The 26,615-nt window shown below is 46.6% G+C and overlaps 1 protein-coding gene across 5 annotated transcripts in view; it reads left to right on the top strand.

The window, feature by feature from the left end:
* Positions 1-25,240, top strand: part of LOC115118358 (interleukin-1 receptor accessory protein-like 1) — a 495,706-nt gene extending 470,466 nt beyond the window's left edge. For all 5 annotated transcript variants that reach the window (XM_065023732.1, XM_065023738.1, XM_065023739.1 and 2 more), the window contains 4 exons: positions 5,545-5,691; positions 11,705-11,875; positions 12,900-12,944; positions 22,805-25,240. In XM_065023732.1, the coding sequence (XP_064879804.1) occupies positions 5,545-5,691; positions 11,705-11,875; positions 12,900-12,944; positions 22,805-23,547 (1,106 nt within the window). In that variant the 3' untranslated portion in view covers positions 23,548-25,240. The remainder of the gene's footprint in view (positions 1-5,544; positions 5,692-11,704; positions 11,876-12,899; positions 12,945-22,804) is intronic.
* Positions 25,241-26,615: the final 1,375 nt, after the last annotated feature.

A 26,615-nucleotide genomic window follows, 5' to 3' on the forward strand; every position in this document is an offset into this window, starting at 1 on the left:
CTGGTTTACCACTCTGATGGCTGTCTAAACAAAACACTTCTGGTTTACCACTCTGATGGCTGTCTAAAAAAACACTTCTGGTTTACCACTCTGATGGCTGTCTATAAAAAACACTTCTGGTTTACCACTCTGATGGCTGTCTAAAAAAACACTTCTGTTTTACCACTCTGATGGCTGTCTAAAAAAACACTGCTGGTTTACCACTCTGATGGCTGTCTAAAAAAACACTTCTGGTTTACCACTCTGATGGCTGTCTAAAAAAACACTGCTGGTTTACCACTCTGATGGCTGTCTAAAAAAACACTTCTGGCTTACCACTCCAATGACTGTCTAAAAAAAACACTGTTGGTTTACCACTCTGATGGCTGTCTAAAAAACACTTCTGGCTTACCACTCCAATGACTGTCTAAAAAAACACTTCTGGTTTACCACTCTGATGGCTGTCTAAAAAAACACTTCTGGTTTACCACTCTGATGGCTGTCTAAAAAAACACTTCTGGCTTACCACTCCAATGACTGTCTAAAAAAACCTTCTGGTTTACCACTCTGATGGCTGTCTAAAAAAACACTTCTGGTTTACCACTCTGATGGCTGTCTAAAAAAACACTTCTGGTTTACCACTCTGATGGCTGTCTAAAAAAACACTGCTGGTTTACCACTCTGATGGCTGTCTAAAAAAACACTTCTGGCTTACCACTCCAATGACTGTCTAAAAAAACACTTCTGGTTTACCACTCTGATGGCTGTCTAAAAAAACACTTCTGGCTTACCACTCCAATGGCTGTCTAAAAAAACACTTCTGGCTTACCACTCCAATGACTGTCTAAAAAAACACTTCTGGCTTACCACTCTGATGGCTGTCTAAAAAAAACACTTCTGGCTTACCACTCTGATGGCTGTCTAAAAAAACACTTCTGGCTTACCACTCCGATGACTGTCTAAAAAAAACACTTCTGGCTTACCACTCTGATGGCTGTCTAAAAAAACACTTCTGGTTTACCACTCTGATGGCTGTCTAAAAAAACACTTCTGGTTTACCACTCTGATGGCTGTCTAAAAAAACACTTCTGGTTTACCACTCTGATGGCTGTCTAAAAAAACACTTCTGGTTTACCACTCTGATGGCTGTCTAAAAAAACACTTCTGGTTTACCACTCTGATGGCTGTCTAAAAAAACACTTCTGGTTTACCACTCTGATGGCTGTCTAAAAAAACACTTCTGGCTTACCACTCTGATGGCTGTCTAAAAAAAACCTTCTGGTTTACCACTCTGATGGCTGTCTAAAAAAACACTTCTGGTTTACCACTCTGATGGCTTTCTAAAAAAACACTTCTGGTTTACCACTCTGATGGCTGTCTAAAAAAAACACTTCTGGTTTACCACTCTGATGGCTGTCTAAAAAAACACTTCTGGTTTACCACTGTGATGGCTGTCTAAAAAAACACTTCTGGTTTACCACTCTGATGGCAACCTAAAAAAAAACTTCTGGTTTACCACTCTGATGGCTGTCTAAAAAAAAACTTCTGGTTTACCACTCTGATGGCTGTCTAAAAAAACACTGCTGGTTTACCACTCTGATGGCTGTCTAAAAAAACACTTCTGGCTTACCACTCCAATGACTGTCTAAAAAAACACTTCTGGTTTACCACTCTGATGGCTGTCTAAAAAAACACTTCTGGCTTACCACTCCAATGGCTGTCTAAAAAAACACTTCTGGCTTACCACTCAATGACTGTTTGGCTTACCACTCTGATGGCTGTCTAAAAAAACACTTCTGGTTTACCACTCTGATGGCTGTCTAAAAAACACTTCTGGTTTACCACTCTGATGGCTGTCTAAAAAAACACTTCTGGCTTACCACTCCAATGACTGTCTAAAAAAACACTTCTGGTTTACCACTCTGATGGCTGTCTAAAAAAACACTTCTGGCTTACCACTCCAATGGCTGTCTAAAAAAACACTTCTGGCTTACCACTCCAATGACTGTCTAAGAAAACACTTCTGGCTTACCACTCTGATGGCTGTCTAAAAAAACACTTCTGGTTTACCACTCTGATGGCTGTCTAAAAAAACACTTCTGGTTTACCACTCTGATGGCTGTCTAAAAAAACACTGGTTTTCTGATGGCTGTTACTGGTTTACCACTCTGATGGCTGTCTAAAAAAACACTTCTGGTTTACCACTCTGATGGCTGTCTAAAAAAACACTTCTGGTTTACCACTCTGATGGCTGTCTAAAAAACACTTCTGGTTTACCACTCTGATGGCTGTCTAAAAAACACTTCTGGTTTACCACTCTGATGGCTGTCTAAAAAACACTTCTGGTTTACCACTCTGATGGCTGTCTAAAAAAACACTTCTGGTTTACCACTCTGATGGCTGTCTAAAAAACACTTCTGGTTTACCACTCTGATGGCTGTCTAAAAAAACACTTCTGGTTTACCACTCTGATGGCTGTCTAAAAAAACACTTCTGGTTTACCACTCTGATGGCTGTCTAAAAAAAAAAAAAAGTTTGGATGCTGCTGCTGCTGCTGGTCATTAGTAGTCTATCAAACTTACTAACTGCCTGGTACTCAGCACTCTATTGTCCCTCAAATCACTCTGAAATCAATGCAAATGTTATTGAAAATCTAATCAAACACTTCATGAGAGCTCATGTTGCGCAACATTTCTATTGGCTATGCAATTGCGTGAGAAAACAGTGATGGCCGCTAATACAAAGAGGAGGATCCCATCAGCTTTCTATAGGCTAGGCTATTTTCAACTTTCCTAATAGGCTATTCAGCTATGTTCAATTGTATTCTTCATACTATGAAGTAATGCCACGGAATTCTAAGCAAATCTTAACTAGGGTAGCCCACAGCCATTTGGCATAGTCAGATCAGGACCTAACACAAGGACAACTCAGAGGATGTTATTCTGGTCATCTGAAATAGACTACATTTTCTACATATCATGATTCTTTAGACCTGTCTAAAATAAATCATGGATTTATTGTGAAAGTGTAGGTTATATTATATGGATTTATTAGACTTTTTAAAATGTAGATGTTCCAAAGATCTGCATCAGTGGCTTGTAGGCTGTGTGGAAGCCAGGAGATGCAAAATTAACGGTCAATTACCTTGAGACCGACAGTAATTTGCTTGACAATCACCAGCTGGCAAAATTTCATGACCGCCACAGCCCGATGGCTGACTAACACCAAAACACTTCTGGTTTACCACTGATGGCTGTCTCACACCAGAACACTTCTGGCTTACCACTGATGGCTGTCTCACACCAAAACACTTCTGGTTTACCACTGATGGCTGTCTCACATCAAAACACTTCTGTCTTACCACTGATGGCTGTCTCACACCAAAACACTTCTGGCTTACCACTGCTGGCTGACTAACACCAAAACACTTGTGGCTTACCACTGATGGCTGACTAACACCAAAACACTTCTGGCTTACCACTGATGGCTGACTAACACCAAAACACTTCTGGCTTACCACTGATGGCTGACTAACACCAAAACACTTCTGGCTTACCACTGATGGCTGTCTCACACCAAAACACTTCTGGCTTACCACTGATGGCTGACTAACACCAAACCACTTCTGGCTTACCACTGATGGCTGTCTCACACCAAAACACCTCTGGCTTACCATTGATGGCTGTCTCACACCAAAACACTTCTGGCTTACCATTGATGGCTGTCTCACACCAAAACAACACTTCTGGCTTACCACTGATGGCTGTCTCACACCAAAACAACACTTCTGGCTTACCATTGCTGGCTGTCTCACACCAAAACACTTCTGGCTTACCATTGATGGCTGTCTCACACCAAAACAACACTTCTGGCTTACCACTGATGGCTGTCTCACACCAAAAACACTTCTGCAGCGTTCAAATGATGAAAATGGATCAGCTTGCGACCTGGGTCGTTATCTCTTATTCTTATTATAAAAGATCTTGATGGGTCTCATGTTCACAGCCCTGGGTGGTTTACAGAGATGGCTGTCTCAGTCCAGTGAATGTTTTAAAGCTTAAATGTATCTTTGAAATGAAAGGCCATTGCTCTAGATATTCTCAGAAGGAGTCTTTAAAAGAAGGGGGATTTGAGACAACAAGATGAAAAGAATCTCAACTGCTTCTAGGGACCAGAATAATAACTGTATCTCTGTGTATTGTTGTGGTGTACTGTTTGGCTAGCGAACGTCTCTTCAGGTCCTTGTGGTTATAGGCTGAGATGAAAACATCATTGTCCTTGTTATGTCTCAGAAAAATGTAGATCTTATGGCCTAAAAAGCGTTGAAGAGTGATGATTTGCCGACCATGGCTCCTTGCTTTCTTATTGAAACCAAAAGGGTTTGATCCCCCAGAACTTAGGAAAACACGACACATTGACCTGAAAATGTATCAATTTAGTAGACAGCTTTCATGTTAGCAGTCCACACAACTGGCAGTAGAACTCAGTCCCTAGTTAAAAGATAAGGACGGAAATCAGCAGAACCAGAGCCTTGCAGTGCACACCCCTCCACTAAACCTACAGTATGAAGCCACTCCACTACCATACACTGCCACAGCCTCAATGTACAGTACTACAGGATTCTAAATGGAACCTGGGAAGGATAGCATTGTGCCTGAGTTACCTCGACACTCAGGCTTTCAGACGGACAGAGTTGTGGTGGGGTGTATTTACTGAGATCAGTGTTTCATGGAGTTTACTGTTGATGGTCCTGGGAGATCCTGTCAGCTCTGGGAGGATGATGGATGACTGAGGGGGTAAAAGAGTTCGCTCCACCTCTCTCCGAGGCTGTGTCTCAAATGACACCCTCTTCCTCACATAGGTCATGACTTTTGACCAAAGCCCTATAGGCCCTGGTCAAAGGTAGTGCACTACATAGGGAATAGGGTACCATGTGGGACACAGCCTTGTGTCAGTCTACATTATATTCCTGCTCTAATGACTTGGCTTGCTTGGTTTGGTGCCCTTACAGTGTTACACCTTTAATGGAGCTTCCCTTGTCAACGGGAGGTCACCATCAGTCCCTGGCCAGTCGTGTGCTATAGCTGGGGCCTTCAGGCTATGGCTGACCTGGGCTGGTGCGTTGCTGAGGTCTAAAAAACAAATAGAGGCCGTCTCAGGAGAAGTAGTTCACGCAAATAAAATGTTTTTTTTGGGGGGGGGGGTTACCTAAGGAATAGTTGATAAACTAGGACTCACGGACCCAAGATTAGGATTGGTTAGCTTAGCATTAGCATAGTTGATGGTAAATCAATGGGAGTGGTAGCTAGGAACCCTGTTAGCATGCTAGCAGCTATCTGGAGTCTGGCTTGATCTCCCTCATGTTCTAAATCATGTTATGTAGCTTCTGTGCTAATGGAAGTATCCGGAGACCATAAGCAGTGACACCATGCTGTGTTTGAGGATGTATTTGGTGAGTGTGCTTGCTTTTTGGATTTGATACAGAAAGATTAGCGAAGTAAACATTATCGTCTTCTCCCCCCTCTCTCTCTCGCTCGCTCTCTCTCCCCCTCCCTTCTCTCACAGCAGAGCTTATGTACACAGTGGAGCTGGCGGGAGGCTTGGGGGCCATCTTGTTGTTGTTGATCTGCCTCGTGACCCTCTACAAGTGCTACAAGATGGAGCTCATGCTCTTCTACAGGAACCATTTTGGCAGCGAGGACATCGACGGAGGTGAGATACTCTCAACTCACACTAGGACCAACAACACCCATTATAAACCCCGAATGAAGTCTACAGTGCACTCTTAGAAAAAAAGGGTCCTAAAAGGGTTCTTCAGCTGTCCCCATAGGAAAACCCTTTTTGGTTCCATGTAGAACCCTTTTTAATTCCAGGTAGAACCCTTTTAGGATCTATGTAGCACCTTTTTTTCTAAGAGCATAGGTCTAGATGACAAACAACTTGTTTGGGTGTCACCAAAAGGGACTAGGGTAATACTCAGGACATTTAGACTGTCTATCTGTCTTCCTTCATGTGGCTTCACATAATATTTTGTTCGAGACATTGCTCATTTCATTGTAAAAGTAGGAAAATTTGTTTTTCTACAAATCCTATCTTGAGATAGAAATAAGAACTTAAGGGTTCTAAATTGAACCGCAATCAATTCTAATTGTGTGGCTGAATAGTGAATGAGTTAAAGAGGATTATTCATCAATCTGGTCTGGCGGATTCATTTGATTTCCCTTAATGAGTCTTTCAAGTGGAGGGCTAGGGCTACAATGAATTCAGTGAACAAGATTACTTTTGGGGTGTCTGAAGGACGCTGTGTGGAGACTGGAGAGTGTCATTAGCCGAGAAAGGTTGCCTCCGCTTTGCTCTTTTCCTCCCCCAGCCCTCCGTTTTCCACCAATCACATTGCCTGGATGGTTGGCTTCAGACACGTCTACGAAAGTCATTACCAGGCCTGTACTGTGTTGGGCTTTGGGACAGAAGTGGGGGGCTTTGAAGTAATAGATGGTTTCAAGGGGCCGCAGAGGAGAGAAAAGAGAGCCAGAGCCTTAAACCTAATGCTAAACAGCAATTGTCTCCTTTAATTGCGCCACCCGAGTGAGCAGAGAGGAGAGGGAAAGAGATTTTCAATTTGCTCTCTGTTTAAAGGGATCAGTTTCAATAAGCCACATAGTGTTGCCCATGGCCGTGGCTCCCAGGAGAGAAGAGGGAGAGACACATACTTTCTCTCTTACGCTCAGGACTGGGTGATTACTCCTTCCCTGGATTGTATTCCCCCCTCACCCCTCACGCTCTTCTTTCATTGGCCACAAGGACTTCTTCATCACCATCACAAGCCATTCAGGAAAATCCTTTTTTTCTCTCTTCTCTGTGTCTGACTGACAGCACCAGAATGATCAGGTTCGGTTCAAAGCGGTTTTAAGTCTCCGTTCGTATGTCTTGCATAAGGACCACACACCCTTTACAGATGCATGAGCTTGCCGAGTTGTGACATGAACGTAACCCCCATTAGCATTTAATACTGCATATGATTTAACTTTGACTTTATTTAAATCATGCAGTAGGTTGAACTTGATCATCGCTTAGGGATGAGCAATGACTTAACATAAAGATAACAAATACCTTATGTCTTATTATAAACGTAACTTATGTAGGAATGCTAATGAGCCCAACTCCTCCTGCAGTTTCTTAGCTTTCACGGCCGACGATGTAGGTTTGCGTTCTATTCAAAACCATGTGGAAGGAGCCCAGAGGTTCCTGCTCAAAGTCCCTGAACACTTTTTTAATAGCGAGTTCAAAGGTTCTCTCACTCTCTGTGGGCCAGCCAGTATGCAGCCACAGCTATGGATGGATGTACGCTATGTGTGCGTCAGTCATGGCCTTTTACTTCAGAGTCAGAGAGTGGGAGGGATGGATGCTGAGGGTGGTGGAACACGCAACGGAAACACTTCCCCTACTCAGCCCTCTTAAGTTCGCCTCATTGGACCTCAGAGAGAAAGGAGAGGAGGGAGAGGAAGGAGAGGAGGGAGAGGAAGGAGAGGAAGGAGAGGAGGGAGAGGAAGGAGAGGAGGGAGAGAAGGGAGAGGAAGGAGAGGAGGGAGAAGAAGGAGAGGAAGGAGAGGAGGGAGAGGAAGGAGAGGAAGGAGAGGAGGGAGAGGAAGGAGAGGAAGGAGAGGAGGGAGAAGAAGGAGAGGAAGGAGAGGAGGGAGAGGAAGGAGAGGAAGGAGAGGAGGGAGAGGAGGGAGAGGAAGGAGAGGAGGGAGAGGAGGGAGAGGAAGGAGAGGAGGGAGAGCAAGGAGAGGAGGGAGAGGAAGGAGAGGAAGGAGAGGAGGGAGAGGAAGGAGAGGAGGGAGAGCAAGGAGAGGAGGGAGAGGAAGGAGTCACTGGTTATTCTACCTCTGAATCTCACCCATACCTACTCTCTATCTCTCTCTCTCTATCTATCTCTCTCTCTCTCTCTCTCTCTCTCTCTCTCTCTCTCTCTCTCTCTCTCTCACTCCCTCACACAGTAACCACTCAGATATGTTTTTCTCTTAAAGGGGCCGTTGCAGATTTTTTATAATGGTTCGGATTCCTCCTGTTCTCTCCTATTATTTCCCACTTCTCTCCTCTCTTCACATCTCTTTTATTGTCCCCTCCCTCCCCTCCCCTCCCCACTCCTCTCCTCCTCTCGTCTCTTCTCCACTCCCCTCTTCCTCTTCATCTCCTCTCCCCTCTCCTTCCTCTCCTCTCCCTCTCCTCTCCTCTCCTCTCCTCTCCTCTCCTCTCCCATCTGAAGGATGGCAGTCTGTGGATTATCCCTTTACCTGTGGTAATAAGAGAGGTTAAACCCCTCTCTAATGAGTTTACCTGAGAGAGAAAGAGAGAGAGAGAGAGAGAGAGAGAATGTTGTCTCTAGAGGGAATCCCTATCTTCTCTTGTGTCTCTCCCTTAATTCCACTTCCTCTGGCTCGTTGCCGCAGCAAATTTCCTGCTTTGTGTCTCGTTGAAGTGCGTCAAGGCCGGAGCCGCTCCTCTCCTCGCTCTCCTGCACGGGGAAAACATTACCGCTATCACCTCCCATGTTGGGATTTTCTCCACGCCGTTTAATCCTTTCAAATTCAGCATCAATCATATTCTTCATGTGCCTGGCTGCCGTGCGGATAAAGGATGGGTCGGAGCCATTTTGTGCCTAGGGAAGCGTTCAGTTTCCTTCCTCAGCCGAGTCACAGTGAACACAGTGACATTGTTTGGCAAAAGAGTCTGGATTGTAATAAAATGTACCCAGAGGAGTGGAAGCTGGCAGTAAGGTCAGTCAGAGTGACACAGGTGTCATGTTGCTTCCTGCTGTTCTGCTATGCAGAGAGAGCTAAAATACTGGACCTCTTCACCACGTTGATAGTCTGCAAAGCTGTCATGGTTATCAATCCCTGACCATGTGACCTGACCAGGAGAAACAGACCAATGAAAGTTGCCCTACTTATGATGGCATGGGGTTGGTTGTGGTATGTGATGTGTGATGTGTGTGTCATGTGAAAATGAAAAATAACCAATGCAGACATGAGAAGTCCAGAAGCCCTATTGGGTCAGAAGCCCTGTTGAGACAGAAGCCCTATTGACTCTGAAGCCCTATTGACTCTGAAGCCCAATTGACTCTGAAGCCCTATTGACTCTGAAACCCAATAGAGTCTGAAGCCATATTGACTCTGAATGCCTATTGACTCTGAAGCCCTATTCAGTCAGAGGCCCTATTGAGTCCGATGCCCTATTAAGTCTAAAGCCCTATTGAGTCTGAAGCCCTATTGAGTCTGAAGGCCTATTGAGTCTGAACCATTATTGAGTCTGAAGCCCTATTGACTCTGAAGCTCTATTGAGTCTAAAGCCCTATTGAGTCCGATGCCCTATTGAGTCCGATGCCCTATTAAGTCTAAAGCCCTATTGAGTCTGAAGCCCTATTGAGTCCGATGCCCTATTGAGTCTGAAGCCCTATTGAGTCTGAAGCCCTATTAAGTCTAAAGCCCTATTGAGTCTGAAGCCCTATTGAGTCTAAAGCCCTATTGAGTCTGAAGCCCTATTGAGTCCGATGCCCTATTAAGTCTAAAGCCCTATTGAGTCTGAAGCCCAATAGTCTGAATCCCAACAGTCTGAAGCCCTATTGAGTCTGAAGCCCTATTGAGTCTGAAGCCCAACAGTCTGAAGCCCTATTGAGTCTGAAGCCCTATTGAGTCTGAAGCCCAATAGAGTCTGAACCATTATTGAGTCTGAAGCACTATTGAGTCTGAAGCCCAACAGTCTGAAGCCCTATTGAGTCTGAAGCCCAATAGAGTCTGAACCATTATTGAGTCTGAAGCACTATTGAGTCTGAAGCCCTATAAACTCTGAAGCCCTATAAACTCTGAAGCCCTATTGAGTCTGAAGCCCTATTGAGTCTGAAGCCCTATTGAGTCTGAAACCCTATTGGGTCTGCGTTGGCTGACAAATTCAACACATATAACATAAGGTCAAACCCAATATCCTCTATAGTGTAGTAATACACTGGTCTGTATCTATAGTGTAGTAATAGACTGGTCTGTGTGTTACTAATATCCTCTATAGTGTAGTAATACACTGGTCTGTATCTATAGTGTAGTAATAGACTGGTCTGTGTGTTACTAATATCCTCTATAGTGTAGTAAAAGACTGGTCTGTGTGTTACTAATATCCTCTATAGTGTAGTAATTGACTGGTCTGTATCCTCTATAGTGTAGTAATAGACTGGTCTGTATGTTACTAATACCCTCTATAGTGTAGTAATAGACTGGTCTGTATCCTCTATAGTGTAGTAATAGACTGGTCTGTATGTTACTAATATCCTCTATAGTGTAGTAATAGACTGGTCTGTATGTTACTAATATCCTCTATAGTGTAGTAATAGACTGGTCTGTATCTATAGTGTAGTAATGGACTGGTCTGTATCTATAGTGTAGTAATGGACTGGTCTGTATCTATAGTGTAGTAATGGACTGGTCTGTATCTATAGTGTAGTAATGGACTGGTCTGTATCTATAGTGTAGTAATGGACTGGTCTGTATCTATAGTGTAGTAATGGACTGGTCTGTATCTATAGTGTAGTAATAGACTGGTCTGTATCTATAGTGTAGTAATGGACTGGTCTGTATCTATAGTGTAGTAATGGACTGGTCTGTATCTATAGTGTAGTAATGGACTGGTCTATATCTATAGTGTAGTAATAGACTGGTCTGTATCTATAGTGTAGTAATGGACTGGTCTGTATCTATAGTGTAGTAATGGACTGGTCTGTATCTATAGTGTAGTAATAGACTGGTCTGTATCTATAGTGTAGTAATGGACTGGTCTGTATCTATAGTGTAGTAATGGACTGGTCTGTATCTATAGTGTAGTAATAGACTGGTCTGTATCTATAGTGTAGTAATGGACTGGTCTGTATCTATAGTGTAGTAATAGACTGGTCTGTATCTATAGTGTAGTAATGGACTGGTCTGTATCTATAGTGTAGTAATGGACTGGTCTGTATCTATAGTGTAGTAATGGACTGGTCTGTACATATAGTGTAGTAATGGACTGGTCTGTATCTATAGTGTAGTAATATACTGGTCTGTATCTATAGTGTAGTAATGGACTGGTCTGTATCTATAGTGTAGTAATGGACTGGTCTGTATCTATAGTGTAGTAATGGACTGGTCTGTATCTATAGTGTAGTAATGGACTGGTCTGTATCTATAGTGTAGTAATGGACTGGTCTGTATCTATAGTGTAGTAATGGACTGGTCTGTATCTATAGTGTAGTAATGGACTGGTCTGTATGTTACTAATATCCTCTATAGTGTAGTAATAGACTGGTCTGTATCTATAGTGTAGTAATGGACTGGTCTGTATCTATAGTGTAGTAATGGACTGGTCTGTATCTATAGTGTAGTAATGGACTGGTCTGTATCTATAGTGTAGTAATGGACTGGTCTGTATCTATAGTGTAGTAATGGACTGGTCTGTATCTATAGTGTAGTAATGGACTGGTCTGTATCTATAGTGTAGTAATGGACTGGTCTGTATCTATAGTGTAGTAATGGACTGGTCTGTATCTATAGTGTAGTAATGGACTGGTCTGTATCTATAGTGTAGTAATGGACTGGTCTGTATCTATAGTGTAGTAATGGACTGGTCTGTATCTATAGTGTAGTAATGGACTGGTCTGTATCTATAGTGTAGTAATAGACTGGTCTGTGTGTTACTCCTGTAGATAATAAGGACTATGATGCCTATCTGTCATACACCAAAGTGGACCCGGACCAGTGGAGTCAGGAGACGCGTGAGGAGGAACGCTTCGCCCTGGAGATCCTACCCGACGTCCTGGAGAGGCATTATGGGTATAAACTGTTCATTCCAGACAGGGACTTGATCCCAACCGGAAGTAAGTTTTGTACCTTTTTGGTTTATTTCCTGTTTAATTCTGTTTCTAATGTTGTCATTGTGTTGTGTACATATCACCTGACACATTCTACCATCTTACTTTGCACTGTAAACATCTGACAAACGTTGATTTTGCAGTGAACTGTCACTTTAACCTGTTAATTACAACATAACAGCATGTGTCGTTCAGCCGCTGAGTTTGAGTTGTCTGTGGTACAGCTGAAAATGTGTAATTAGTGGCTAATAATCATCTTTGTGATTATATTGCATTGATCCGGTCTTAATCATATCTTCATGATCGCTGTCTCACAACCAATCAAAGGGGACTTCTGCATGTTGACTGCAGTTTACTGCTTGTAATTCAGATTCACACTTGGCACCTGTGATAGGGCCATGATACTGGAGGATAATGCTTCTCTGATACTGTTCCATTACTCTCAGTTGGAATCCCTTTCTTTGTTTTTACTCATTTGTGTCACATTCTTGTCTGTCACATTGTTCAATTTGTGTCGATGTTACGATTACAGCAAGTTTGACTTAAATGTTTGTGTTGTCAGGGGGACTGTGTTAATAGGGGATACATGGCACAAACCCAGGGCTAAAATACAGACCTTCTAAGGACTTTTGTTCTCCTCTAAGACCTCATTAGTCAATGGATTTGTCTCCAGGCAAATTAACAAAACATTTTCTGATGCAAATAAAGCTATTTATTTCATTTAAATATATGCTATGTTGAAAGTTTGAGTATAAAGTAATCAATTGAAATAGTAGTCTTCATAGCCAATGAATTGTTTGAAACGCATCTATTACAATGTAATACATAGTATGTAAACTGACAGGCTCCTTTGCTCCTGATGCCACAACTCCCATATTAAACTGGGATAAAGGTGTTTTGGTGAGTTGAGAGAAACTAGGCACAGTTTATCTAAGTAACTTATTTAAGTCCCCTGACTCTAACGTCCTCTGATGCCTTTCTGCAAGTCTACCTGATCACACCTTTTGAATGTTGAACTATTTATGTTTAGGTTTCACCAATGATCATTTCCAGGACGATTCAAGACTCCTTAGAGGTACTCTCATTCCCTCAGCCACTTACCCCTACTTGTGTCAGCAACTAACCACAACCAGCCACAACCTGACACAACCAGCCACAACTAACCACAACCAGCCATAACTAACCACAACCAGCCACAACCTGACACAACCAGCCACAACTAACCACAACCAGCCATAACTAACCACAACCAGCCACAACCTGACACAACCAGCCACAACTAACCACAACCAGCCATAACTAACCACAACCAGCCACAACCTGACACAACCAGCCACAACTAACCACAACCAGCCATAACTAACCACAAACAGCCACAACCTGCAACAAGCAGCCACAACTAACCACAACCCCTGCCACAACCAGCCACAACTAACCACAACCAGCCACAACCTGACACAAGCAGCCATAACTAACCACAACAGCCACACCCAGCCACAACAGCCACACCCAGCCACAACCAGCCACAACCAGCCACAACCAACCACAACCAGCCACAACCAGCCACAACCAGCCACAACCAGCCACACCCAGCCACAACCAGCCCCAACCAGCCGCAACAACCGTGCTACTCTAGAAAGACCATCAGAGAGGAAAGAGGCTTAGAGAGAGACAGACAGACAGACAGAGAGAGACGGAGAGAGACGGAGAGAGGCAGAGACAGACAGAGACAGAGAGAGAGAGACGGAGAGAGGCAGAGACAGACAGAGAGAGAGAGACGGAGAGAGACAGACAGACAGACAGAGAGAGACGGAGAGAGACGGAGAGAGGCAGAGACAGACAGAGAGAGAGAGACGGAGAGAGACAGACAGACAGAGAGAGACGGAGAGAGGCAGAGACAGACAGAGACAGAGAGAGAGAGACGGAGAGAGGCAGAGACAGACAGAGAGAGAGAGACGGAGAGAGACAGACAGACAGACAGAGAGAGACGGAGAGAGACGGAGAGAGGCAGAGACAGACAGAGAGAGAGAGACGGAGAGAGACAGACAGACAGACAGAGAGAGACGGAGAGAGACGGAGAGAGACGGAGAGAAGCAGAGACAGACAGAGAGAGACGGAGAGAGGCAGAGACAGACAGAGAGAGAGAGACGGAGAGAGACAGACAGACAGACAGAGAGAGACGGAGAGAGACGGAGAGAGGCAGAGACAGACAGAGAGAGAGACGGAGAGAGACAGACAGACAGAGAGAGACGGAGAGAGGCAGAGACAGACAGAGACAGAGAGAGAGAGACGGAGAGAGGCAGAGACAGACAGAGAGAGAGAGACGGAGAGAGACAGACAGACAGACAGAGAGAGACGGAGAGAGACAGACAGACAGACAGAGAGAGACGGAGAGAGACGGAGAGAAGCAGAGACAGACAGAGAGAGACGGAGAGAGGCAGAGACAGAGAAGCAGAGAGAAGCAGAGACAGACAGAGATAGATGGAGAGAGGCAGAGACAGAGAAGCAGAGAGAAGCAGAGACAGACAGAGAGAGACGGAGAGAGGCAGAGACAGAGAAGCAGAGAGAAGCAGAGACAGACAGACAGACAGAGAGAGACGGAGAGAGACGGAGAGAGGCAGAGACAGACAGAGAGAGAGAGACGGAGAGAGACAGACAGACAGAGAGAGACGGAGAGAGGCAGAGACAGACAGAGACAGAGAGAGAGAGACGGAGAGAGGCAGAGACAGACAGAGAGAGAGAGACGGAGAGAGACAGACAGACAGACGGAGAGAGGCAGAGACAGACAGAGAGAGAGAGACGGAGAGAGACAGACAGACAGACAGAGAGAGACGGAGAGAAACGGAGAGAGACGGAGAGAAGCAGAGACAGACAGAGAGAGACGGAGAGAGGCAGAGACAGACAGAGAGAGAGAGACGGAGAGAGACAGACAGACAGACAGAGAGAGACGGAGAGAGACGGAGAGAGGCAGAGACAGACAGAGAGAGAGAGACGGAGAGAGACAGACAGACAGAGAGAGACGGAGAGAGGCAGAGACAGACAGAGACAGAGAGAGAGAGACGGAGAGAGGCAGAGACAGACAGAGACAGAGAGAGAGAGACGGAGAGAGGCAGAGACAGACAGAGAGAGAGAGACGGAGAGAGACAGACAGACAGACAGAGAGAGACGGAGAGAGACGGAGAGAGGCAGAGACAGACAGAGAGAGAGAGACGGAGAGAGACAGACAGACAGAGAGAGACGGAGAGAGGCAGAGACAGACAGAGACAGAGAGAGAGAGACGGAGAGAGAGACAGACAGAGAGAGAGAGACGGAGAGAGACAGACAGACAGACAGAGAGAGACGGAGAGAGACGGAGAGAGGCAGAGACAGACAGAGAGAGACGGAGAGAGACAGACAGACAGACAGACAGAGAGAGACGGAGAGAGACGGAGAGAGACGGAGAGAAGCAGAGACAGACAGAGAGAGACGGAGAGAGGCAGAGACAGACAGAGAGAGAGACGGAGAGAGACAGACAGACAGACAGAGAGAGACGGAGAGAGACGGAGAGAGGCAGAGACAGACAGAGAGAGAGACGGAGAGAGACAGACAGACAGAGAGAGACGGAGAGAGGCAGAGACAGACAGAGACAGAGAGAGAGAGACGGAGAGAGGCAGAGAAGACAGAGAGAGAGACGGAGAGAGACAGACAGACAGACAGAGAGAGACGGAGAGAGACAGACAGACAGACAGAGAGAGACGGAGAGAGACGGAGAGAAGCAGAGACAGACAGAGAGAGACGGAGAGAGGCAGAGACAGAGAAGCAGAGAGAAGCAGAGACAGACAGAGATAGATGGAGAGAGGCAGAGACAGAGAAGCAGAGAGAAGCAGAGACAGACAGAGAGAGACGGAGAGAGGCAGAGACAGAGAAGCAGAGAGAAGCAGAGACAGACAGACAGACAGAGAGAGACGGAGAGAGACGGAGAGACAGAGACAGACAGAGAGAGAGACAGACAGACAGACAGAGAGAGACGGAGAGAGGCAGAGACAGACAGAGACAGAGAGAGAGAGACGGAGAGAGGCAGAGACAGACAGAGAGAGAGAGACGGAGAGAGACAGACAGACAGACGGAGAGAGACGGAGAGAGGCAGAGACAGACAGAGAGAGAGAGACAGAGAGACAGACAGACAGACAGAGAGAGACGGAGAGAAACGGAGAGAGACGGAGAGAAGCAGAGACAGACAGAGAGAGACAGCAGAGACAGACAGAGAGAGACGGAGAGAGACAGACAGACAGACAGAGAGAGAGAGAGAGACGGAGAGAGGCAGAGACAGACAGAGAGAGAGAGACGGAGAGAGACAGACAGACAGAGAGAGAGAGAGAGGCAGAGACAGACAGAGAGAAGCAGAGAGGTAGAGACAGACAGAGAGAGAGAGACGGAGAGAGACAGACAGACAGACAGAGAGAGACGGAGAGAGACGGAGAGAGGCAGAGACAGACAGAGAGAGAGAGACGGAGAGAGACAGACAGACAGAGAGAGAGAGACGGAGAGAGACGGAGAGAGACGGAGAGAAGCAGAGACAGACAGAGAGAGACGGAGAGAGGCAGAGACAGAGAAGCAGAGAGAAGCAGAGACAGACAGAGATAGATGGAGAGAGGCAGAGACAGAGAAGCAGAGAGAAGCAGAGACAGACAGAGAGAGACGGAGAGAGGCAGAGACAGAGAAGCAGAGAGAAGCAGAGACAGACAGACAGAGAGAGACGGAGAGAGACCGAGACAAAGAAGCAGAGAGAAGCAGAGACAGACAGAGAGAGACGGAGAGAGGCAGAGACAGAGAAGCAGAGAGAAGCAGAGACAGACAGAGCGAGGCAGAGACAGAGAAGCAGAGAGAAGCAGAGAGAAGCAGAGACAGACAGAGAGAGGCGGAGAGAGGCAGAGACAGAGAAGCAGAGAGAAGCAGAGACAGACAGAGACAGAGAAGCAGAGACAGACAGAGACAGAGAAGCAGAGACAGAGAAGCAGAGATAGAGAAGCAGAGACAGAGAAGCAGAGACAGACAGAGAGAGACAGAGAGAGGCAGAGACAGAGAAGCAGAGAGAAGCAGAGACAGACAGAGAGAGACGGAGAGAGACAGAGACAGAGAAGCAGAGAGAAGCCGAGACAGACAGAGAAGCAGAGACAGAGAAGCAGAGACAGAGAAGCAGAGATAGAGAAGCAGAGACAGAGAAGCAGAGACAGACAGAGAGAGACGGGGAGAGGCAGAGACAGAGAAGCAGAGAGAAGCAGACAGACAGAGAGAGACAGAGAAGCAGAGACAGACAGAGACAGAGAAGCAGAGAGAAGCCGAGACAGACAGAGAAGCAGAGACAGAGAAGCAGAGACAGACAGAGACAGAGAAGCAGAGACAGAGAAGCAGAGACAGACAGAGAAGCAGAGACAGAGAAGCAGAGACAGAGAAGCAGAGACAGAGAAGCAGAGACAGAGAGAAGCAGAGGAGCAGTGACAGAGAGAGAGAGACAGAGAAGCAGAGAGAGAGAGAGACACGGAGAAGCAGAGAGACACAGAGACAGAGACAGAGAAGCAGAGAGACAGAGAAGCAGAGAGAGAGAGAAGCAGAGATAGATTGAGACAGAGAAGCAGAGAGAGACAGAGAAGCAGAGAAACACAGACACAGAGACAGAGAAGCAGAGAGACAGCTGAGAGACCCAGAGACAGAGGCAGAGAGAGAGAGAGGCAGAGAGAGTCAGAGAGAGAGAGAGACAGAGAAGCAGAGAGAGAGAGAGACAGAGAAGCCAAGAGAGAGAGAGAGAGAGAGAGACAGAGAGAGAGAGAGACAGAGAAGCAGAGAGAGAGATAGTAGAGGGTGCAAAGGGGTCTTGTGTTTGCCAGCGTTAAAGTCAAATTACAGAGAACATAGTGAGGTGATGAGATGGCTTTGTTCTCCATGCTGATGGAGTGAGTGAGGGAGAAAGGGAGATGGAGTGAGTGAGAGGGAGGGAGGGAGAGAGGGAGAGGGAGAGATGGCAAGAGGGAGAGTGAGAGAGAGAGCAAGAGAGAGTGAGAGATGGCCAGCCCTGTTGGCTCAGAGAGCAGCACCTCTCACAGTAGGGGCTCTTTGATTAGAAAGGGAAGCTTAGTTAATCCTGTCAACCTGTAGTGGAAAAGTCTTTGTTTCTGACAGGACCCCAGCAGCCTCACTAACAGCAGACTTTAGCAGCCTCTACTCTTCTGGCATGTAGGGACACGCACAATGGCTACATTTGGCTCGACGATTTGTACTGTTACAAATTTGTTACAAATTTAGAAAGGGCAGCTTGTATAGTGTGTCTCCCTGCACACACACACACACACACACACACACACACACACACACACACACACACACACACACACACACACACACACACACACACACACACTGCCCACAGATCAATTTCTCTGATATTGTTATCACTATTGAGTTATTATGCCTCAGTAGGTCTCTAATAGCCATTATATCAGCAGTTTAGAACATACAGTTTAACAAGGCTATGGGGTCTGATAGGTCAATGCATTGTCTGATGTCAGTGTGTTTTGTGTTTGTTGACTTCTCATTCTCTCTGTTTTTCTCAATATTGATTTTTTAAAATGTAAAATGCATGTTCTATATCATGTTATGATGCATTAGATTTATACACTTCCATTTAAATATCCTATTTAAATAGTCAAACTCAATAAAAGACCATAGCAGGCAGCATCAACCAGTGGATGATAGACCATGTTTTACATACTATACACACAGACTAGAATATATATACTGTATATATATGATACATTTATATTATATACTATATATGTAGCTGTGTTATTATTTCATACTGTAACTTCCTTCATATCATTCTTGCCTCTCTTTCTCTCTCGCTCTCCCCTCTCTCTGTATCCCTCTCCTTCCCTCCCCTCGCTCTGTATCCCTCTCCTTCCCTCCCCTCTCGCTGTATCCCTCTCCTTCCCTCCCCTCTCTCTGTATCCCTCTCCTTCCCTCCCTCTCTCTGTATCCCTCTCCTTCCCTCCCTTCTCTCTCTGTATCCCTCTCCCTCCCTCCCTCCCTCCCCTCTCTCTCTGTATCCCTCTCCTTCCCTCCCCTCTCTCTGTATCCCTCTCTTTCCCTCCCCTCTCTCTGTATCCCTCTCCTTCCCTCCCTTCTCTCTCTGTATCCCTCTCCTTCCCTCCCTTCTCTCTCTGTATCACTCTCCTTCCCTCCCTCCCCTCTCTCTGTATCCCTCTCCTTCCCTCTCTCTCTCTCTGTATCCCTCTCCTTCCCTCCCTTCTCCCTCTGTATCCCTCTCCTTCCCTCCTCTCTCTCTGTATCCCTCTCCTTCCCTCCCTTCTCTCTCTGTATCCCTCTCCTTCCCTCCCCTCTCTCTGTATCCCTCTCCTTCCCTCTTCTCTCTCTGTATCCCTCTCCTTCCCTCCCCTCTCTCTGTATCCCTCTCCTTCCCTCCCTCTCTCTGTATCCCTCTCCTTCCCTCCCCTCTCTCTGTATCCCTCTCCTTCCCTCCCCTCTCTCTGTATCCCTCTCCTTCCCTCCCTTCTCTCTCTGTATCCCTCTCCCTCCCTCCCTCCCCTCTCTCTCTGTATCCCTCTCCTTCCCTCCCCTCTCTCTGTATCCCTTTCCTTCCCTCCCCTCTCTCTGTATCCCTCTCCTTCCCTCCCTTCTCTCTCTGTATCCCTCTCCTTCCCTCCCTTCTCTCTCTGTATCCCTCTCCTTCCCTCCCTCCCCTATCTCTGTATCCCTCTCCTTCCATCCTCTCTCCCTCTGTATCCCTCTCCTTCCCTCCCTTCTCTCTCTGTATCCCTCTCCTTCCCTCCTCTCTCTCTGTATCCCTCTCCTTCCCTCCCTTCTCTCTCTGTATCCCTCTCCTTCCCTCCCTTCTCTCTCTGTATCCCTCTCCTTCCCTCCCTTCTCTCTCTGTATCCCTCTCCTTCCCTCCCTCTTCTCTCTCTGTATCCCTCTCCTTCGCTCCCCTCTCTCTGTATCCCTCTCCTTCCCTCCTCTCTCTCTCTGTATCCCTCTCCTTCCCTCCCCTCTCTCTGTATCCCTCTCCTTCCCTCCCTTCTCTCTCTGTATCCCTCTCCTTCCCTCCCCTCACTCTGTATCCCTCTCCTTCCCTCTTCTCTCTCTGTATCCCTCTCCTTCCCTCTTCTCTCTCTGTATCCCTCTCCTTCCCTCCCCTCTCTCTGTATCCCTCTCCTTCCCTCCTCTCTCTCTCTGTATCCCTCTCCTTCCCTCCCCTCTCTCTGATCCCTCTCCTTCCCTCCCCTCTCTCTGTATCCCTCTCCTTCCATCCCTTCTCTCTCTGTATCCCTCTCCTTCCCTCCCCTCACTCTGTATCCCTCTCCTTCCCTCACCTCTCTCTGTATCCCTCTCCTTCCCTCCCTTCTCTCTCTGTATCCCTCTCCTTCCCTCCCCTCTCTCTGTATCCCTCTCCTTCCCTCCCCTCTCTCTGTATCCCTCTCCTTCCCTCCCCTCTCTCTGTATCCCTCTCCTTCCCTCCCCTCTCTCTGTATCCCTCTCCTTCCCTCCCCTCTCTCTGTATCCCTCTCCTTCCCTCCCCTCTCTCTGTATCCCTCTCCTTCACTCCCCTCTCTCTGTATCCCTCTCATTCCCTCCCCTCTCTCTGTATCCCTCTCCTTCCCTCCCTCTCTCTGTATCCCTCTCCTTCCCTCCCTTCTCTCTCTGTATCCCTCTCCCTCCCTCCCTCCCCTCTCTCTCTGTATCCCTCTCCTTCCCTCCCCTCTCTCTGTATCCCTCTCCTTCCCTCCTCTCTCTCTGTATCCCTCTCCTTCCCTCCCTTCTCTCACTGTATCCCTCTCCTTCCCTCCCCTCTCTCTGTATCCCTCTCCTTCCCTCCTCTCTCTCTCTGTATCCCTCTCCTTCCCTTCCCTCTCTCTGTATCCCTCTCCTTCCCTCCCCTCTCTCTATATCCCTCTCCTTCCCTCCCCTCTCTCTGTATCCCTCTCCTTCCCTCCCCTCTCTCTGTATCCCTCTCCTTCCCTCCCCTCTCTCTGTATCCCTCTCCTTCCCTCCCCTCTCTCTGTATCCCTCTCCTTCCCTCCCTCTCTCTGTATCCCTCTCCTTCCCTCCCTTCTCACTCTGTATCCCTCTCCCTCCCTCCCTCCCCTCCCTCCCCTCTCTCTCTGTATCCCTCTCCTTCCCTCCCCTCTCTCTGTATCCCTCTCCTTCCCTCCCCTCTCTCTGTATCCCTCTCCTTCCCTCCCTCCCTCTCTCTGTATCCCTCTCCTTCCCTCCTCTCTCTCTGTATCCCTCTCCTTCCCTCCCTCCCCTCTCTCTGTATCCCTCTCCTTCCCTCCTCTCTCTCTCTGTATCCCTCTCCTTCCCTCTTCTCTCTCTGTATCCCTCTCCTTCCCTCCCCTCTCTCTGTATCCCTCTCCTTCCCTCCTCTCTCTCTCTGTATCCCTCTCCTTCCCTCCCCTCTCTCTGTATCCCTCTCCTTCCCTCCCTTCTCTCTGTATCCCTCTCCTTCCATCCCCTCACTCTGTATCCCTCTCCTTCCCTCTTCTCTCTCTGTATCCCTCTCCTTCCCTCTTTCTCTCTGTATCCCTCTCCTTCCCTCCCCTCTCTCTGTATCCCTCTCCTTCCCTCCTCTCTCTCTCTGTATCCCTCTCCTTCCCTCCCCTCTCTCTGTATCCCTCTCCTTCCTCCCTCTCTCTGTATCCCTCTCCTTCCCTCCCTTCTCTCTCTGTATCCCTCTCCTTCTCTCCCCTCATTCTGTATCCCTCTCCTTCCCTCACCTCTCTCTGTATCCCTCTCCTTCCCTCCCTTCTCTCTCTGTATCCCTCTCCTTCCCTCCCCTCTCTCTGTATCCCTCTCCTTCCCTCCCCTCTCTCTGTATCCCTCTCCTTCCCTCCCCTCTCTCTGTATCCCTCTCCTTCCCTCCCCTCTCTCTGTATCCCTCTCCTTCCCTCCCTTCTCTCTCTGTATCCCTCTCCTTCCCTCCCTTCTCTCTCTGTATCCCTCACCTTCCCTCCCTTCTCTCTCTGTATCCCTCTCCTTCCCTCCCTTCTCTCTCTGTATCCCTCTCCTTCCCTCCCTTCTCTCTCTGTATCCCTCTCCTTCCCTCTTCTCTCTCTGTATCCCTCTCCTTCACTCCCTTCTCTCTCTGTATCCCTTTCCTTCCCTCCCTTCTCTCTCTGTATCCCTCTCCTTCCCTCCCTTCTCTCTCTGTATCCCTCTCCTTCCCTCTTCTCTCTCTGTATCCCTCTCCTTCCCTCCCTTCTCTCTCTGTATCCCTCTCCTTCCCTCCCCTCTCTCTGTCTGTATCCCTCTCCTTCCCTCCCCTCTCTCTCTGTATCCCTCTCCTTCCCTCTTCTCTCTCTGTATCCCTCTCCTTCCCTCTTCTCTCTCTGTATCCCTCTCCTTCCCTCCTCTCTCTCTGTATCCCTCTCCTTCCCTCCCTTCTCTCTCTGTATCCCTCTCCTTCCCTCTTCTCCCTCTTTATCCCTCTCCTTCCCTCCCTTCTCTCTCTGTATCCTTCTCCTTCCCTCCCCTCTCTCTGTCTGTATCCCTCTCCTTCCCTCCCCTCTCTCTCTCTATCCCTCTCCTTCCCTCCCCTCTCTCTGTCTGTATCCCTCTCCTTCCCTCCCCCTCTCTCTCTGTATCCCTCTCCTTCCCTCCCCTCTCTCTCTGTATCCCTCTCCTTCCCTCCCCTCTCTCTGTATCCCTCTCCTTCCCTCCCCTCTCTCTGTCTGTATCCCTCTCCTTCCCTCCCCTCTCTCTCTCTATCCCTCTCCTTCCCTCCCCTCTCTCTGTCTGTATCCCTCTCCTTCCCTCCCCTCTCTCTCTGTATCCCTCTCCTTCCCTCCCCTCTCTCTCTGTATCCCTCTCCTTCCCTCCCCTCTCTCTGTATCCCTCTCCTTCCCTCCCCTCTCTCTCTGTATCCCTCTCCTTCCCTCTCTTTAGCCTATATCGAGGACGTGGCACGCTGTGTGGACCAATCCAAGCGCCTCATCATCGTCATGACACCCAATTATGTGGTGCGGCGGGGTTGGAGCATCTTCGAGCTGGAGACCCGCCTCCGGAACATGCTGGTCACCGGGGAGATCAAGGTGATTCTGATTGAGTGTGCCGAGCTGCATGGCATCATGAACTACCAGGAAGTGGAAGCGCTCAAACACACCATCAAGATGCTGACCGTCATCAAGTGGCGTGGCCCCAAGAGCAACAAGCTCAGCTCCAACTTCTGGAAACACTTGCAGTACGAGATGCCCTTCAAACACATGGAGCCCATCATCAGCAATGAGCAGGTGCTGGACGTCAGCGAGCAGGGCCCTTTCAGCGAGCTCCAGACCGTCTCCGCCATCTCCATGGCAGCCGCCACCTCCACCGCCATGGCCACGGCGCACCCGGACTTGCGGAGCACCTTCCACAACTCCACTGTCAACTACCACACCCAGATGAGGCAGCAGAAACATTACTACCGCAGCTACGAGTACGACATGGCCCCCGGCGGCAGCCTGCCTCCCCTCTCCACCCTGGGTAACCAGCACACCTACTGCAACATCCCTATGACTCTGATCAACGGACAGAGACCCCACGGCCAGGCCAGGACACCCAGAGAACAGAGCATCGAGGAGGCACACGCCAATAACGCCATGCTACCGCTGCTGCCACGCGAGACCAGTATATCCAGTGTCATCTGGTGACAGCACCAGGCTGGCATAGGGACAGATGGGATATATTGTATGTAGAGGGAGAACTAGCTGGCAGAGTGTGTGGTGGTGGTGGTGGTGGTGGCGGTGGAGGGGGTGTTGCTACGGAGACCGTTAGTGGACTAGAGACGGCTGCTGTGGAATTTGCACCAGGATTCACAGGGGGAAATCACCAACACAGGACAAGTCATTCCGTCAGACTCAGACCACATTTGTTTGACAAGGACTAAGGAGGATTTGGCGTGAAAAGGAGAACCCGTTTGGTGTGAAATGCCTGTACACACAGAGACCAACGCCCATGTTCACTTACCCAGACACTCAAGGAATACAGGGTCTTGTACATATATTTTATATTTCTTTATAGCGTCAGTATTTTTCTGTTGTTTTTCTTTGACCTTTCATTCACCAGTTTTTATCATCAAATTTCTATGTCTGTTTTGATTTATGGTTTGAATTTGTTTGTATTTGGGTTTGAAAGTGAAACGATGGTCTGTGAGGTCTGTTGGCTGAACTGTTGTAATTTTGATCTGGACTTGTAGTGGTACTGGTGGTTTGAACTCTTTGTTTTTGAACAGTTATGGTATTGTAGCGGGAAAGTTTGGATGTTTCATTCGAAAGAAAATTGCCTTTTTTGTTGTCCTGGTTACATAGATGGAATCTTCTTTTATTTGGGACTCTTATTAAACTAAACTAGATTATGCAACAGATGAAGAGGCCTGGGAGTATGCAAAATATGAATAGATGAACCGACACATCAGGACACTATAGAGACTGGTGCTAGACTTGGTGTGCAAGTGTTGCAGCTCTCGCAAACATAGTGACATGCTCTTTTGAAAAGAAAAGCCTTTCTGTTCAGCTTAACAGAAACATATATCACCCTAAAAACAACTATGTGTATTATTTTATGAGAAAGTATATTTTTGTAACAAAAATATTTGCTTGGAAGTACATACTTATTCACATTTCATCCCACTAATGACAGAAATAGAGTAACATGCATTCTGTTTTCTACATTATTTTGCTATGCAGTTACCAAATTGCATAGCAGACAAAGTTTGGATGTTTGAGTCCTTCACTAAATGTCTTATGTTAGTGGAAAGATGAAAAGATATAAAATAATTTGAGGGGGGTGTATATTTGTGTTTCGAAGACTTTTCCATAACAGAGGAGTGTGCATAGTAACTAGATGTTTTCAACCTATGATATATGTCAATGTATTTAAAAAGAAGAAACACTGTTCACACTCGAAAACGTTAATCAAAGCAGATTCATGAGAAGTATCTTCATTTCCCCACCGCACATGAATACCAGATAACCTCGACGTAGTGCCTCCCTGATTTCTATGGAGAAGGACAGCAGCCATTTTGAAAAGACGACACACTGAACACAGTTGACTTCTAAGATAAGTTCAGTGTGTTGTTGTCAATATGTTCCTAGAAGAAGAAATGTCTAGCATACCATGTGACAGTCTGTCAAACGGACCAAAATACAGGAGTAAATCATGGAGTTCCACCCAAGTGAAATGTATCTCCACACACAGTGACAAATAAATGCACATCCATTTTGATTCCTCTGAAATTCAACTTAAACCCCTTCAAATATCCAATGGTCCGTAGTGGTACGGGAAAAGGCAAGATTATCCTCATTATTCTTCAAGCAAGTGAGACCAAAGCTAAAATTGTGCTTGTGAAGAAAAAAGATCTGAAATCCACACCACATGATCCACATTAGGGCTTGTTTTAGGGCTTGTTTTAGGGCTTTACCAAGTTTTTTGGTTAGTTTCAGATTGGCCAAAATATGATGTCATGAAGTCCAATTAAGCAACAATAAGAGCTACTCAAAGACCCCAACGTTGTTTTTGACCAGGACTTGATAAAGCCTGGTTGGGAGGCGCTTTAGTGGGGAGATTAGGCCTGTGTTGGGTCGGTCCTGACACAACGCATGGCCCTATAACGTTGCCATGGTTACACTGATGTAAACAGTCTCCAAGGGAACCTTAGAAATAAATCAAGTGAGAGACTGTGCTCTCATACAATCCACAATCATTTCATACATAGTTCTTGTAGTGCCACACATTATGCACAGTATTAACCGATACACAATGAGTCTGTAAGAGATGTCTATGTCCCCCTCGGTCTGCAAAAATTATTGCTTTTTCAATTTCCCTTTGGTTTAACTTTTCAAAGTGTTGGTCTTTTTCTTCAATGTACTGTACTCAGTTGGCTGCTTGGTATATCACTGAGAACAACATCAATTTCCAACTGTCATACCTGCCTGACCCAACAGAAAACACAGTAATGTTTGATACATTCAAGACAGAGCTCCTTTAAGGTGTGGATTTCATGTATTCTATGACATTGTGTATATAAATCAAAAATGATAATAAGATGAAGACAATCTAGCCACATTCATAAAAAATAAGTTTGCATTTTCAGAGTGAGTGGCAAACTTGTTTTATGAACCTTTCTGGTAATCATAATAATGATATTAATGATGATCATAATTAATCATATATAGCACAGAATTATTCCAGGCACTTTCACCATTTTGAGACAAGATTACGGTTCTGTTGTCTCTCCTGTTTCTGATTCATTTCGTTTTTTATTATGTACCTGCAATGTTAATTAAAGAGATACTATTATTATTAATAATAAAAACACATTTAATAATTGTTCTTTAGACCTCTCTACTTGCATCTTGACATCAACAGTCTTGTTATGATGGGACACCAAATCAAATGCTGATTGCAATTGTAGATTTTCATATAAAGTAAATTTCACTTTTAAAAGTTAATATTCTGTTAAACTCATATCCAAATAATGTTGTTGCCTCGTATTTGTGGCCAAATCATAAATTGGAGGGGGAAAAAGCACTTCAAAAACCTCACCTCAAACGTGTATCTCAAAACCGCTTGCTTTTTCCTCATAGAGCATGATGTAATCTCCCTGAGGAAGAGTTGGCTAATCAGCGTTCTACTTACATGAATATGTTTAATGACCGATATATACCCACACCATTCTACCATTCTGTTGTTGGGGTACACAGCACAAAAGAAACTGCTT

This window comes from Oncorhynchus nerka, linkage group LG2 (assembly GCF_034236695.1).
Source record: "Oncorhynchus nerka isolate Pitt River linkage group LG2, Oner_Uvic_2.0, whole genome shotgun sequence".
In the NCBI taxonomy this organism is placed as follows: Eukaryota; Metazoa; Chordata; class Actinopteri; order Salmoniformes; family Salmonidae; genus Oncorhynchus; species Oncorhynchus nerka.